A 15214-nucleotide genomic window follows, 5' to 3' on the forward strand; every position below is an offset into this window, starting at 1 on the left:
GGGGGGGCGCTAGGAGCGGCCCGCGGGGCCGGAAGGGGGCAGCAAGGCGGCGCCGGCGGCTGCGGAGTTCTCTCCGCGGCGTAGCTGGGGGCCGGGCCGGGCGGGGCGGGGCGTGCACCGGGGCCGCGGGCGGCGCGCGCCGGAACAGTTGGCCTCGGGGCCCCGCTGCCCGCGCGACCGCCCGCCGGCGCACGCGGAGGAGGCGGCGGCGGCCGCAGAAGGAGGAGGGCAGCGCGGAGCGGGAGGTGAGGCGGAGGTGGAGGAGCAGGAGCGGGAGCGGGAGCAGGAGCAAGAGCGAGGCGGAGCAGGCGGCGGCGGTGGAGGAGAAGAGCGGCCAGGAGGAGGAGGAGGATGGAGGAGCAGCCGAAGGAGGGCGAGGCCGAGGTCGCGGAGCACTGGTTCTCCAAGTGGGAACGCCAGTGCTTGGCCGAGGCCGAGCAGGAGGAGCAGCTGCCCCCGGAGGTGGAGGACGAGGCGGCCGCCGAGGCAGCGGGGCTCAAGAGCGAGCAGCAGAGGCTGTGGCACCTCTTCCAGATCTCTGCCACCGCCGTGGCCCAGCTCTACAAGGATCCCGGCTGCCAACAGCCAGGACTGTCCGTGTGGGACCCCTTCCAGAACGCGGCCATGGCCGTGACCAGTCTGTACAAAGAGAGCGGGGACGCCCACCAACGAAGTTTTGACCTGGGCGTCCAGGTTGGCTACCAGCGTCGCATCAAAGACGTGCTGGAGTGGGTGAAGAAGGGCCGGAGCACCATCCTCCGCGAAGACCTCATTAGCTTCCTGTGCGGCAAAGTGCCCCCCGCCCCGCCCCCGCCGCGCACCCCCAGGACGCCCCCGAAGCCGCCCGCCTCGGCCACCAGCCCGGCCGCCGCCACCGATGCCAGCTCGGCCGTCGAGGTCGACCTGCAGCCTTTCCACGAGGCCATCGCCCTGCATGGCCTCAGCGGTGCCATGGCCAGCATCAGCGTGCGAGCCGGTGCACCCGGGTCCCCGCCCCAGGCCAGCGGTGTCGCCGGCAGCGTGGCCGGCGGCGGGCGCCGGAAAAGCAGCCTCCTCGAGGACGACTCGAACCCCTTCAACGCCGAAGAACTGGCCCTCCGCCTGGACAGCGGGGGGACCCGCAAGCGCCCCTCGGCCCAGTGCAGTGACAGTGTCACAGGCTCCCCAACCCACAAGCGCAACCGACTGTTCTGAACGGCGTCGTTGGCCACCAGCCGCCATCTTACTTGAGCATTAACTCGACTGTCAACGTGCTCGGCGAAAGGACACTCGCGACCGTCTCTTTCTTCTCCAAGTTCAACAGAGATTTCTGCCAAGTACGCCGTAAAGAAACTTTTAAAGTACTCTACAAGAGGCCTCGGATGACTCTGACTTTCCCAAACATCTAATCCTAGCAGAGAACAAGTATTATGTAGTCGTTTAGCAAGATCAGAAGAAACCAGAAATATTTGGTCAGAGCGGGAGCCTGGTTTATCTTGTTCACAGTTATATTCCTTAGCACCGAGTACAGTTGCTGGTGCTCAATAAATGTTTGTTGAGTGAATAAATGTGACCTTATTTAAAATTCTTAAAGGGGAAGGACTAACAGGTGTTTACTTGGTTGTAGGATACTTTTATCCGTTGTTGTTAGGTTCTTTGCTTTAGCCGTTTTTGCCAGTTCGATTACATGTTATCAAAACGTAAAACTTGGCACCTTGGTGAAATCTGCAGCTTTCTATTTTTGCTCCACTTTACTATGCACATAATTTGTACAGAGTGTCCAAGTAATACATATTAGGCAGTGAGGTGCTTTTGTCTTAAAGAAATAGCTGCTTATTTTGGTGATTGTGTGGTGGTGCAAAGGGGTCCTGTTATGATTGGGCAGGTAATACTTGATGCTGAGTCAGTTCTGTGCTCTTTAGGAAAATTAAGCCAACGATTGAGATCCTGAGGTCAAAGACGGTCGTCCTGGTGGCCCAGTGGTGCTCCTTGTTCCTAGGAATGTAAAAAGTTCCTTTTTCTGTAGTTACATCTTTTTGGTGATCTCTGTTTTGAATTGGAAGACGGAGTAGTCAGACTGACCTGGGTTTGGTATAAGGATGTGGCAGGACACAACTAAAAGAGCATGAGCTTTGTATTAAAAGGACCAACGGTAGCACCCCAGGCCCACAACTTCACCGCATGATTTTGGGCCAATCGCTTCGTGTCGGTTGACCTCCGTTTTCCATCTGTAAAATGGAACTGTGTGTCTCCGACAGGAGTCACGAGGATAAGATGACGTCCATATTTTAAGTAGCACGGTGCGTGACACCCACAGGTACTCAGTAAATGTTCTCCCTTCTCTATAAATAAAAGTCAGTGCAACGTTAAAGCCCACTATGTTTTAGAAGAAGCCAGGAAAACATTAATTTAGAAATCAGAAAGGAGAATCTCTGTTTGAACAGGAAACTACTGTTCTAATAGTTGAAACTTGTCTAAATATCCCAGGTCTTGTATTATAAGTGTGTGTAGCTCAGGAGTACCCAGGATCATCACTCTGCATAGTAGGGCAGCCTTGGAGTTCCTGAAATTGCCTGAGGGATCCTCCTTACTACTGGAGTCGTGAGAGATCTACCTCCCCTGGCTTGAAAAAATACAGGGGCGGGGGAATACAAATGGAAAAGATCTGGAACTGAAAGTCCTTAGGGGTACCTAAAGGGTCAGCGTGGTTCTGCAGAGGGGTGGGCTGGAGGTGGGGGACGCGGCAGTGAGGTTGCCGAAGGGGTGGTGTCTCCCCCAGGCTCTCCCCAAGCCAGCATATATCGTATTGTCGATAGATGAGTAATATCTTGGTTTTAGGTTCGTATCAGAAAGTTGTTTCCGTTTCATTAGCGTGGCCTTTGGAGTAGATCTGTAAGCAAGCAATGCGCTAAAATAATACGATAAAATAAAGTGAATTCCCTGATAGGATAAAAACTTGCCATTGAGGCACTCCGCGCGTACCTAGGCACTGTACTAGGCCCTGAGAAGGGATGTAAAAACAAACAAACCATAAAAACTGTCTTTGTCCTCAAGGAGCAGATCCTAACTTGGAAGGTAAATTAATGTAGTCAAGAAAGCACTTCTAGTTGTAGGACAAGCACCTAAGGACTGTGCAGAAGAATTCAGAGGACAGAGGCCCTCCTTGCCAAGAGGGTCGCAGCTTCTGGGGGAAGTGGCATTTGAATGGGGCCCAGAAAAATGGGTACAAAGGGCACAGGGAATACCAACAGGGGAAGGATATCTAACAGTTTGAGAAGGAGGAAAGCAGTAAAGTGTGTTTGGGGGATCATAGGAGCTAGGTAGGGGAGGCAGGGGCCCAAGTCTATCTCAGGGTCTCAGATGCCTGGCCCAGTACTTTAGATTCTCTCCTAGGGCAGGGGATGATACCACCCCCTTAGGAAGATGGCGGCAGGCCTGGATGTCCAGCAGGGAGACTCTGGAGCAGGGATAGCACAGGGTATCCCTGTAGGATGTTCTTTTTTTCGTTTTTTTAAACATGTTTATTTATTTTGAGAGAGAGAGAGAGAGAGAAGGGTCAGACAGAGAGAGAGAGAGGGAGAGAAAGAATCCTAAGTGGGCTCCGTGCTCAGTGTGGAGCCCAATGAGGGGCTTGATCTCAGGACTGTGAGATTATGACGTGAGCCGAAATCAAGAGTTGGACCCACTGAGCCGCCCAGGCGTCCTTCCCTGTGGCGTGTTCTTACTGGGGACATTGCCCTTTGGTTAATCAGGGTTGTGGAGATGTTCACCTTGATAGGGCTTTCTCTGGGAAGCCTTTGCTCAACTCCTACCGTCCCACACCTCAGACCATACCAGGTAAGAGGCATCTCCAGTGTGTTTTCTGTACTGCTTCTTAAAGACTGAGAAAGCCTTCAGTTCTAGCTATAGAATCTCTTGGAGGGCCAGTCTTGAAGTAACACAATAGCCGTGACTTCCCTTTGCTAGTTCTTCCTGCTTCTTGTGTTCCAGAACCTTCCTCCAGGGGAATCATTTGGCCGTCTGGGCATGCAGGACTGCCGGAACAACGGAAACTTTAAATGTTTTTATTTTTTAAAAAAGTTATTTTGAGAGAGAGAGGGAGAAAAAAAGCACGAGTGGAGGAGGGGCCGAGACAGAGGGAGAGAGAGAACCCCAAGCAGGCTCCACGCCGTCAGCACGGAGCCCGACGGGCTCGACGATCATGACCTGAGCCGAAAACTAAGTTGGACGCTTAACCACTTGAGCCACCCAGGTTCCCTAGCGACTGTGGTAACATTAACAGGTAGGTGTGAAGAGTTATAAGAAGGCATGTCGGGGTGAGGGAAGGGACCTCATTTGTTTTGTTTCCTTCTGTAATTCCTAGTGCTGAGCACAGCGCCTGATCCGTCTGGGTGCACGGTAAATATTTATTAAATGAGTGGTTGAGTAAGCCACCATCCAGACTCAGGCAGAGTTGTCTCCCTTCTCCCTTCTGTTTACATACTGCCCAGGAAGGGCACCTGAAGCCCAGGCTCGAATTTCTCAATGATTCCTCCCCTGCACACCATTACCCATATTTCCAACTATTAGATAAAGCTTTTGGAAAAGTGGTCAGTCGCGTGACCACCTCCCCTGAGAATGTCCTCAGTGCTTATGAAGTTAGCAGCTCCAGGTGAATTAAGATGTCAGTAGGAGGGTCCCTGATGTGACCTGCTTTCAGGAGGAGGCCTCAGTGATTGTGATGCACGGTGAAGTCTAAAGTTCCTGTGCCCCCGTTGTGAGATTTGCGATTGATTCTAGGAGCTAATTTGTATGTGTCTGTCTGCCTGTCTGTCTGTATATATGTTTCTATCTGTCTATCCTGTATCGAAAGGCCTGAATAAGAAGGGGTTGTTGAGACAATCAGCAGTCCTATGACCTTAACGTGTAACACCACTGGCATCCCAATTCCCACGATACTGTGGTTAAAGAACCACAGAGAAGTCTGAAACCCAAGGGACCCCATTGTCAGATTTGTGACTGATTCAAGGAGCCAATTTAAGATGGATCATTGTTGGTGAAATTTCTGTGCAGGCTTCAAGTGATTCTCTTTGTACTTCTTTATCATCACTTTGCATCTCTCTCTTTTTTTAAAAAAGTTTGTTTATTTAAGTAACCTCTGCACCCAACGTGGGGCTTGAACTCACAACCCCGAGATCAAGAGTCACATGCCCTTCCAACTGAGCCAGCCAGGCGCATCTCACTTTGCATATTTCACAAATTTTCCTTTGAGGAGTACAGATGAGAAGACTGAGTCAAACACTTGTTACTAAATAAAATTTCCTCCTTTTTGTCCTTTTATAGGAGCCTGAGGAAAGGCTCTGATTTCCCAACCTCTAGCTGAACATTTTATCCATTAGACCGCTGGTCGCTAATCAAAATTCCTTATGAACTGAGAGTTGGGAAGCGTTGCAATTAGATCATTTTGCTGTTTATGAAATGATGATTGAGTAGGGGATCAGGGGAAGATGGGTCGTTGATCAGCCTTGGCCTTTATGGAGGTTTCCAGACCTCTTCTAGTAGCGTGGGCATGATGGGATCCTTCCTCAATTCAGAGCCGAGAGAGACCTTTAAAGATCATCTAGGGCAGGGTCAACTATTCAGTTTACAAATGGGGACAACTGACCTCGCCAGGGAGGGCTACATGACTACCACCCCATACCAGGTTCCGGTCCATTGTTTACTTCACTGCACCACCCTTAGTTATATTGCGTATGACCTTTTAATTAATATGCTGATGATCGAGTGCGGCTAGGAAACTTGTATTGTGAAAGCCACTCTGGCAGGGCTCTCTGTCTTTACTGCCTCATGTTTATTGGCGGGGGGCTGTTTGAGCGGTGTACTCGGGGAGCATAGGTCATCCCTAGCCACCACCCCCCTTTAGCCACCAGCCCAAGTGGGCTACTTGAAGTTTCCTTTCTATCCTCTCTGGCCTCTGGACTTTTTATAGTTTAATACCTTCCTTATCCTTCCAAGTGGGGGTTAAATGCCCCTCCCCAGAGTTCTCATTTTAGACTCGCCACGGGAATTGTCAGTTTCTGTCTGTCCGCCCCGCTAGACTACAAACCCTTGAGTCGCGCCCCAACGGGGTCTCTTTCCCAGGGACGTGTGTAAGAATCTCCATCACTGCACGCGTGAGTTAATAAGCCATGGTCAACGTTACACCATACTTTTGTATTCTTTAACGAAAGAATTATTTTTGTCATACGGTTATACTATGGGAAGGAAAGGTCAAAACAGAACTCTGGAGGAGTGGTTTCATTCTATGGGGCATTCCTCAAAGAAGTGTAGCATATAAATAAGTTAACACTCCTCCTCATCTGTACCTATGACTGTAGTGTCTCAGGCATCAGTGGCAAGCACAAGGGGATCCAGGTTTAAGTTTTTGTTTTTAATATTTATTTATTTTGAGAGAGAGAGAGAGAGAGAGCAAGCGAGCAGGGGAGGTGCAGAGAGAGGAAGAGAGAGAGAATCCCAAGCAGGCTCTGCGCTGTCAGCACAGAGCCCGACACGGGACTCGACCCATAAACGGTGAGATCACGACCTGAGCCGAAACCAAGAGTCGGACGCTTACCTGGCTGAGCCACCCAGGCCCCCCCACCCCCAGGTTTAAGTTTTGACTTTCCCAATAAGTGACTTTGAGCAACTTAGCTCTTTTTAGCTTTTGGTAAATGAAAAAAGGAGTTAATTACGTTAGGTGATCTTTAAGGTCTCCACAAGCTCTGGCACTTTCTGAGCTGTGATTTACTTCAATGGACAGTGGTAGTGATTACCTTCCTTCTACAACGTTCTCATTTTTAAAAAAAAGTTTTTTAAAGTTTATTTATTTTTGAGAGAGAGAGAGAGAGAGAGAGACAAAATCTCAAGCAGGCTCCATGCCATCAGCACAGAGCCCCACGTGGGGCTCGAACTCACGAACCACGAGATCATGACCTGAGCCGAAACCAAGACTCAGATGCTTAGCCGACTGAGCCACCCAGGTGCCCCTGGAATTGGAGGTTCGAGCCCCATGTTGGGTGTAGAGATTACTTTTAAAAAATAAAATCTTCACAGGCGTCCGGATGGCTGATTCAGTTACGTATCCAACTCTTGATTTCGGCTCAGGTCATGATCTCACGGTTCACGAGGTCGAGCCTCACATTGGGCTCTGCACTGATGGTGCGGAGCCTGCTTGGGATTCTGTCTACCTCTCTCTCTCACCCTCCCCCGCCCTCAAAATAAATAAATAAGCATTCAAAAAAGAATTTAAAAAACCAATTACAGGCAAATGCCCCCTTATTGAGGCATTCTATTCTTTTTCAAAAATAGTAAATTGAGCGGTAGGGTATTACACAGAGAAGGGTTCATAGACTCACTGGACTAAAGGGGGCCTGGATGGCCACCCAGTACCCGTGCCCCAATTCTGGTGAGAACCGATATGGAAGCCATCCGGGATCATGAATTATTATCTTCATCTTAACTGTCTTTTAGGAGAGTCCAAAGCCTCCTTCAGGAGTTTCCAGGCAGATCTTTCTGCAGAACAATCCCAGATTCCTCGAAATATAGCCCGGTGTGCTATTCTCCTTCTGTTGTTACCTGACTGCAGGCAAACTGGGTGTCCATCTCAGTGGAATAATCCTGCAGTTTTTGAAGCTTTTGTGTCCAAACCTTGGTTTTAGACATTTAAAACAATCGAATTCCCTCTCTCTCTCTCTCTCTCTCTCTCTCTTCTTTTCCAGTCTCTTGGTTGGATATAATAGTGTTTGTTTCTATGATTCCCAACACTGCCCCAAAACCCCACATATGGCACATATTATATAGGATGTTTTCTGTTTACCCTCCTACTCCTAATAGTAATAGAGGCCCTGGTTGCAAATTTCTCATTCTTCTTGAAATCCCGGGCTTTCTGGACACGAGTACCCAAATTTGTGTTTAAGTGTGAATATCTAAAATTGGAAGCTTATGGGAAAGTTGGGGGCAATGTTAGATCATTAAGAAAATCATGTGCTAAACCACGTGGGAGCCTCTTAAATACAACTTTGGTGGTCATGACCCTGGCCAGAAGGGGAAGCCTGTGATGTCACCCCTTCCCCGAGTCCCAGTTTCACGGGTAGTATCTCTGAATGGAATTGTCTGAGGGAGATTGTTCCTTGTGAAAAGTTCACGTGATGGAGTTTGAAGAGCTTGCTTCGCTCAGAGCCCAGCAGGACAGAGTGGTTTGGAATGCAGCATTCAGAGCGTTCTGTTTGGCTGAAAGCTGTCACAGGGAACAAGTACTTAGCAAACAGCATGAACGAGGATTTGAACTAGAAAACGAGAAGGGCCTTGACAACATTGTAATAGTGGCTTGTCTCCTCGAAAACTGCTCACGAGTACACGAGAAGGTGGTGAAGAAGACTAGGGAAATACATAAATACATTTGGGTCTCATTCAGAACAACCCGGCGTAAGAGTGTCCTAATATGGGTAAAGTTTGAACAGAGGTTACCGGGTCACTTGTGACCACCTGCACTTTACTATATCTGGTCGGATTTTTACCTCTTTGAAGGCAGTAGCCGCAGACTAAGTCTGTGCCTACAGGATGTCCGTACAACCTGTGGAAAATAGATCGATCAGCTGCTTCGTCTGTTTTCACAATGCCAGATGCCTGGGTCGAATGTTTTCCTTTTTATATTTCACTGAATTAACTGAACAGACCTGTTGATACTGCTTTTGGCTTTTCACGTTTTAAGTGAAATTACGTGTAATTGAACAGGGCCGCTCTCTCAGCATTCACATTCCCTTTTGTTAAAAATCGGTTCTTCCTATGCTTTTTTAGATTGAGGTATAATTGATAAACACAACTGAAAGATATTTCAAGCGTACAGTGTAATAATTTGATGTACTTATACATTTTAAAAGGATCCCCCCCCCCCTTCCCGTCTAGTTAAATGAGTTCTTCCTATTTCTTCAAGTCTCTTTTTAATACTCCCTGTTTCAGGTGCTGTCTGTGCCTTCCACGTGGCACTGAAATCTTCACGGATGCTAAAATGTACCCACCGCAAGGGTGTGCAATGGTCGAAGACTGTTATGACGCCGTCTCCAGGGGCCCCGCCACAGGAGCCTTCCTGCTCCAGGTGAAACCTGGATACAAGGCGGTATTTATTGCAATGAAGGTTAAGTTTATGCCTGATTCTGCCCTGTAGCAGCTAGCCCCCTAGCAGAGATCCAGTAGTTGCTATATAAAGGGCCGAGAGAGCACAGTGTCTACCCTCAATACATGTTAATCGACTCAGTGGAGAGCTTTAGGGTTGTGTATGGACGTACCCTGGTTCATTGACTTCAGCTTAAAAAGAGATCAAATCCAATTAGACAACCTCTTCCAAATTCAATTCACTCCGACAAACATCGTTAGGGTACAAGACACTGTGCTACCTCATGCAAAGCATTTGGATTTTATTTTACCTCTTCAGTTTGTTGTGGCCTCACGTCAGCACGAGGGAAGTTGGCAAATATTGGGGTTTTGTTCTGAAACTTCAAGAATGCCCGTTCTCATTGTACCTCTCGAAAATTTTGTAATTCTCTTCTCGGCTTGGAAGGCCTTCATTTGGAACTGCTATTCCCTGCTCAGATGCAGGCTCAGATGTTTTGAAGATGAAGACATAGCCTCGTATCAGTGCTTTGTGTCACAGCCCTTTGGTTGTCGGGGTTCCTGTTGGTCTCAAGAGCAGCTGGTGGATGTGCTAATTGTTTGCATTCAGGTTGTTTTAATGATACATTCTCTTGGTGGGGGACGTTCCAGTTTTAGTGCTGACCAGTGGAAATATAATGCAAGCCACATATGTAATTGTAAATTTTCTAGTAGCCACATTAAAAAAAAAAAAAAAAAAAAGGGGCCCCTGGGTGGCTCAGTCAGTTAAGCGTCTGACTTCCGCTCGGGTCACGATCTCACGGTTCTTGAGTTCGAGCCCCGCGTCGGGCTCTGTGCTGACAGCTTGGAGCCTGGAGCCTGCTTCCGATTCTGTGTCTCCCTCTCTCTCTCAAAAATAAATACACATTAAAAAAATTTTTTTTAATAAAAAATAAATAAAATAAAAAGAGGGGCGCCTGGGTGGCTCAGTCGATTAAGTGGCTGACTTTGGCTCAGTTCACGATCTTGCAGTTTGTGAGTTCAAGCCCCCCATCAGGCTTGCTGCTGTCAGTACATAGCCCGCTTCAGATTTCTACCCTCCTCTTTCTTTGTCCCTCCCCTGCTCGTACTCTCCCTCTCAAAAATACATAAAACACTAACAAATAATAATAAAAAAAGAAAAAGAAAAAGGTGAATTAATTTTAATACTATATTTTATTTAATGCAGCATATCCAAAATATTTTCATTTCAACATGCAACTATAAAAATTACTGAGATATTTTCTATTACCTTTTAAAACTTGTACTAAGTCTTGGAAATTTGGTATGTGTTTCATATTTATAGTATATCTCAATTCAGTCTTGGTGCATTTCGTGTGCTCAAAAGGTACATGTGGCTAGCGACTCCTGCATTGGACAACGCTGTCCTAAATGGACATAGCCTCCAGATGGGATGGAGCTTATGATAACTCAAGTATGCTGACCTCCCTTCAGGGGATTCAACAACCATACTCAGCTCCATCCAGAATGTAAATCCCTACTGTCAGATCTGAGATCGTCAACCACTTTTGCTTCAAGAACAGTGATAATGGGGGCGCCTGGGTGGCTCAGTCGCTTGAGCGTCTGACTTCAGCCCAGGTCATGATCTCATGGTTCGTGAGTTCGAGCCCCACATTGGGCTCGCTGCTGTCAGCTCCGAGCCCGCTTTGGATCCTCTGTCCCCCCCCTCTCTCTGCCCTAACCCTGCTCATGCTTTCTCTCTCTCAAAAGTAAGTAAACATTAAAAAAAGAAAAGAAAACATTAAAAAAAGAACAGTGATCATGATTCTAATTTTTCCATTTTTTTCAAAATATGCCTGCGGTCAGCTATTACTGCACGGACTTGTTTTCGGAATTACAAGATTCAGTAAGGAGGGGAACACCGTAAAGCTTGAAATAGATAGTTTTATAGTAGAGAAAAAAGGAAATACTTCCCTTAACAGTAAATGTATGATTCTCATTCCCTTTAACAATCGGCAGTACTTACTGAGCGACAACTTATTTTATATAAGGCATTATGCTAGATGCTGTGAAAGATATGTAATAATGACGAAGACATGGTTCCTGACCTCAGGAGCTTAGATTATACTCTTGTGAGTGAGGCAGTACACGAGCATATAAATACTCATATGTGCACACGTACACGCGCACACACTCTAGCAGAAACTAGCCATACTGGAGCATACTACTTGTATTAGGGGCACAGACTAGGGAGAGTTTAATTCCAACTGAAGAGATTTAGGAGCTGGTTATGGGAGAGGTAACCGAACTGAGCCTTGAGGGATCGAGTTTTTTCAAGTCAGTTAGTCTAATGAATTACTCCCGACATATACAAAATCAAATTTGAAATAGATGTAACAGAGTTGAAGTTCACTGATCACCTGAGGATTTTCTACACACATTTAATTTTATTTATTTATTAATTATTATTTTTCAATTTATTATTTTTTTTCATTTGCATCCAAGTTAGCATCTGGTGCAACAATGATTTCAGGAGTAGATTCCTTCGTGCCCCTTCCCCATTCAGCCCATCCCGCCTCCCACCACTCCTCCAGGAACCCTCAGTTTGTTCTCCATATTTGTGAGTCTCTTCTGTTTTGTCCCCCTCCCTGTTTTTACATGATTTTTGCTTCCTTTCCCTTATGTTCATCTGTTTTGTCTCTTAAAGTCCTCATATGAGTGAAGTCATATGATACTTGTCTTTCTCTAAGTTCACTTAGCATAATACCCTCCAGTTCCATCCACGTAGTTGCAAATGGCAAGATTTCATTCTTTCTGATTGCCGAGTAATACTCCATTGTATATATAGACCACATCTTCTTTATCCATTCATCCATCGATGGACATTTGGGCTCTTTCCAGGCTTTGGCTATTGTCGATAGTGCTGCTATAAACATGGGGGTGCATGTGTCCCTTCGAAACAGCACACCTGTATCCCGTGGATAAATGCCTAGTAGTGCAATTGCTGGGTTGTAGGTAGTTCTATTTTTAATTTTTTGAAGAGCCTCCATACTGTTTTCCAGAGCGGCCGCACCAGCTTGCATTCCCACCAGCAGGGCAAAAGAGAGCCTCTTTCTCCGCATCCTCACCAACGTCTGTCGTTGCCTGAGTTGTTCATGTTAGCCATTCTGACGGGTGTGAGGTGGTATCTCATTGTGGTTTCGATTTGTATTTCCCTGGTGATGAGTGATGTGGAGCATTTTTTCATGTCTACACACATTTTCTGCACGGAGTCAGTCTTCGATGAAATTCTTTTCTGTCCTGACAACATGGCCCTTGGTGCCCATGTCAGAGACTCCATACAGGCTAAGTTAGCTCCAAGTGTATGCTGCTTTTCTGGTGTTTCCTGACTACGTTCATTTCCTTTTTAAGCCAGGGCTCTAACCATAGGCTATTTGATGAAAATTATGCTCTTTTTTTTAAGTTTTATTTATTTATTTTGAGAGAGAGAGAGAGAGAGAGAGAATGCAAATAGGGAAGGGGCAGAGAAAGAGGAGGAGAGAAAATTCCAAGCAGGTTCTGCACTGCCAATGCAGAGCCTGATGTGGGGCTCGAACTCACGAAACCGCGAGATCATGGCCTGAGCTGAAAAACCAAGAGTCAGATGCTTACTGAGCTACCCAGGTGCCCCTAAAATGATGTTCTTTGATGTGGGACTTTTCTGTTATGTAGCTGATTTTGTTAAATGTTTATTTATTTTTGAGAGAGGGAGAGGGAGAGAGAGAGAGAGAGAGAGGGCAGGAGCAGGGGAGGTGCAGAGAGAGAGGGAGACACAGAATCCGAAGCAGGCTCCAGGCTCTGAGCTGTTAGCACAGAGCTCACCACGGGGCTCAAACCCATGAACCGTGAGATCATGACCTGAGCCGAAGTCAGACGCTTAACTGACTGAGCCACCCAGGTGCCCCAGTAACTCTTGATTTTGATTTCCATTGTTGGCTTTGAGAGGGGGAGTAGGGAGCATTTAATTAATTGGTATTACTAATTATCAGCTTTTCTCGTCTAGCATTTTACAGTCTAACAAGTGTTTTTGCATAGATCATTACATTTGATTCTTTATGTTTCTTTATCTGACACTATTATAGGTAAGGAAACGGAGGCCAAGCGAGGTATACTGACTTGTCCACCGTCCTTTGGCTGGTAAGTGGTACAGCTGGATTCAGCCCTGGTCTTGTGACTTGCTGGCCAGTGTCCTTACCTTGCCCCTACGCTGTTGTTTCACTTTAACCAAGTCCTATCCTTCAAGTGCTAAGAGATAAGAATACATAGGCTAGCTCTTTTTTTTTTTTTTTTTAAGGAATTTAATGGACAAAAATCCAAGCACTAACAATGGATAAATTAGGAGGGATTATTCACATCGCAAAACAATTATTCCATTGGTTCAAAAAGTGAGCTCCTCTGGAGGGGTTAGCATAAATTTCATTTACAAAAATATCTTATACCCAATAGCTAAGGAAGACATTTATCAAATGAAGTAAAGGATACATAGCTCCATGGAGCAGGTATTTCTTGAATTTGGCAAGAGGACTTTCTTCATATGTCAGTTTTCTATTTCCAGAAATGTGTTCTAACCTGAACCCTCTGAAATCAGTGCAGGATTTCAAATTGAGTAGTTTTTTCCCCCCCTTTTCCCCCTGGTAAAACACTTTTTCATATTCAATGAGTTTCACAGGATGGAATGCGTTGTATTTTCCAAACCGTAGAAGTAAAAAGTAAAAACCGTTGCTCTGCCTTTAGGAAATTTCGCTTCTGCTTCCTTGTTTTGGTGAAACTCCTTCTAGTCCTGTTTTCAATGGTGTTCTGAAGAATCATCAGCCCTAACAATGGTGTAGAAGAATCGGATCTGACATACAATGCAACCAATTAACAAGAAAACCCTAGAAACAGCAAAACCCACTGGCGTGGGTCACAACCTTATATATTCCGTATCTTATTACCATTTGATATACATCGAGATGAGGCAAATAAGCAATTTTAATGGGGGAGAAATGAAACTTGGGCTGCGTTAACTATTGACCTATAACATAGCAAGAAATGTTATTCATTTTGTTCAAAACTGCAATGTTAATGTATGGTTTTCATTGGAAAATTAAGATCAGCAGATAACTAGGAAAATTAGGGGAAGAAATGTACTATTAAAATGCTATGTGATTGGATTTCACTAAATGCAGTACGGTTATCTAAAAAGAGCCCTCTTCTTAATCGAATACAATCAAGCATTTTCAAATAAAAGGTAGAGTGCTGAGTAAATATTTCTGGGAAGTTTCTGCTCTGACACACAGAGGGTTTGAGTGCTATTTTGACCTCTTATTAGCATTCCCTAGCAACATCCATCTCCCATGCTTCGAATTCCTGGAAAGGTTTTAACTGAAATCATAGTATTTTTCTGCCCAAGAGGAGAAAGCAACATGTTTAGTACAGAAGAGACTATGAAATGTAAGTGAGGCTAAGTCCCAGGAGTGTACCCTGTGATGACATGATTCACCCCCACTTCAATTCATAAATTTGTTGCTGAAGGAATTTCATATAAACTGAAAAGTGTACACAAAATTGTGCTGGGGAGGGGACTCTGGACCAGGAGTTGGGAGACCGGGTTGTCAATCCTCATTAGCTCTGCCTTCTCTGGGCTTTAGTTTCCTCCTATATAAAATGAGGGGAAGGTTGGACTCGGCAATATCTTTCTTTCTTTCCCCGCTAGCTTTACTGAGGTGTAATTGACAAATAAAATTGTAAGATACTTAAAGTGTCCAACCTGATGATTTGATGTATATATACATTGCGAAAGGATTCCGCCGCCCCCACCCCGCCTCATCGAGTTAATTACACGTCCGTCACCTCACACATGTACCTTTATTTTTTATGCCGAGAACATTTAAGTGCTGCTCTCTTAGCAGATTTCAATTATACAGTATGGTGTTATCAACTATAGTCACCATGTGTTATCGACTGCGGTCACAATGCACAATCTCCTTTTTTTTTTATCTCTAAATCCGACTGCTTCTTTGCTTCCGTGCTACTACGCGCACTACTCGTTCCTTGCTCATGTGATTAACAATCCTTCAGGTTCACAATTGGAGTAAAAACGCCGCTTTGG

The 15214-nt window shown here is 46.0% G+C and overlaps 1 protein-coding gene across 1 annotated transcript; it reads left to right on the forward strand.

The window, feature by feature from the left end:
- Nucleotides 1-124: 124 nt before the first annotated feature.
- Nucleotides 125-1527, forward strand: LOC125916786 (telomere attrition and p53 response 1 protein-like). Its single transcript, XM_049623077.1, has one exon. It carries the CDS (start codon nt 352-354, stop codon nt 1192-1194), a length of 843 nt encoding a protein of 280 aa, XP_049479034.1. The 5' UTR covers nt 125-351; the 3' UTR covers nt 1195-1527.
- Nucleotides 1528-15214: the final 13687 nt, after the last annotated feature.

The sequence above is a fragment of the Panthera uncia genome, unplaced genomic scaffold (assembly GCF_023721935.1).
Source record: "Panthera uncia isolate 11264 unplaced genomic scaffold, Puncia_PCG_1.0 HiC_scaffold_1152, whole genome shotgun sequence".
Classification (NCBI taxonomy): Eukaryota; Metazoa; Chordata; class Mammalia; order Carnivora; family Felidae; genus Panthera; species Panthera uncia.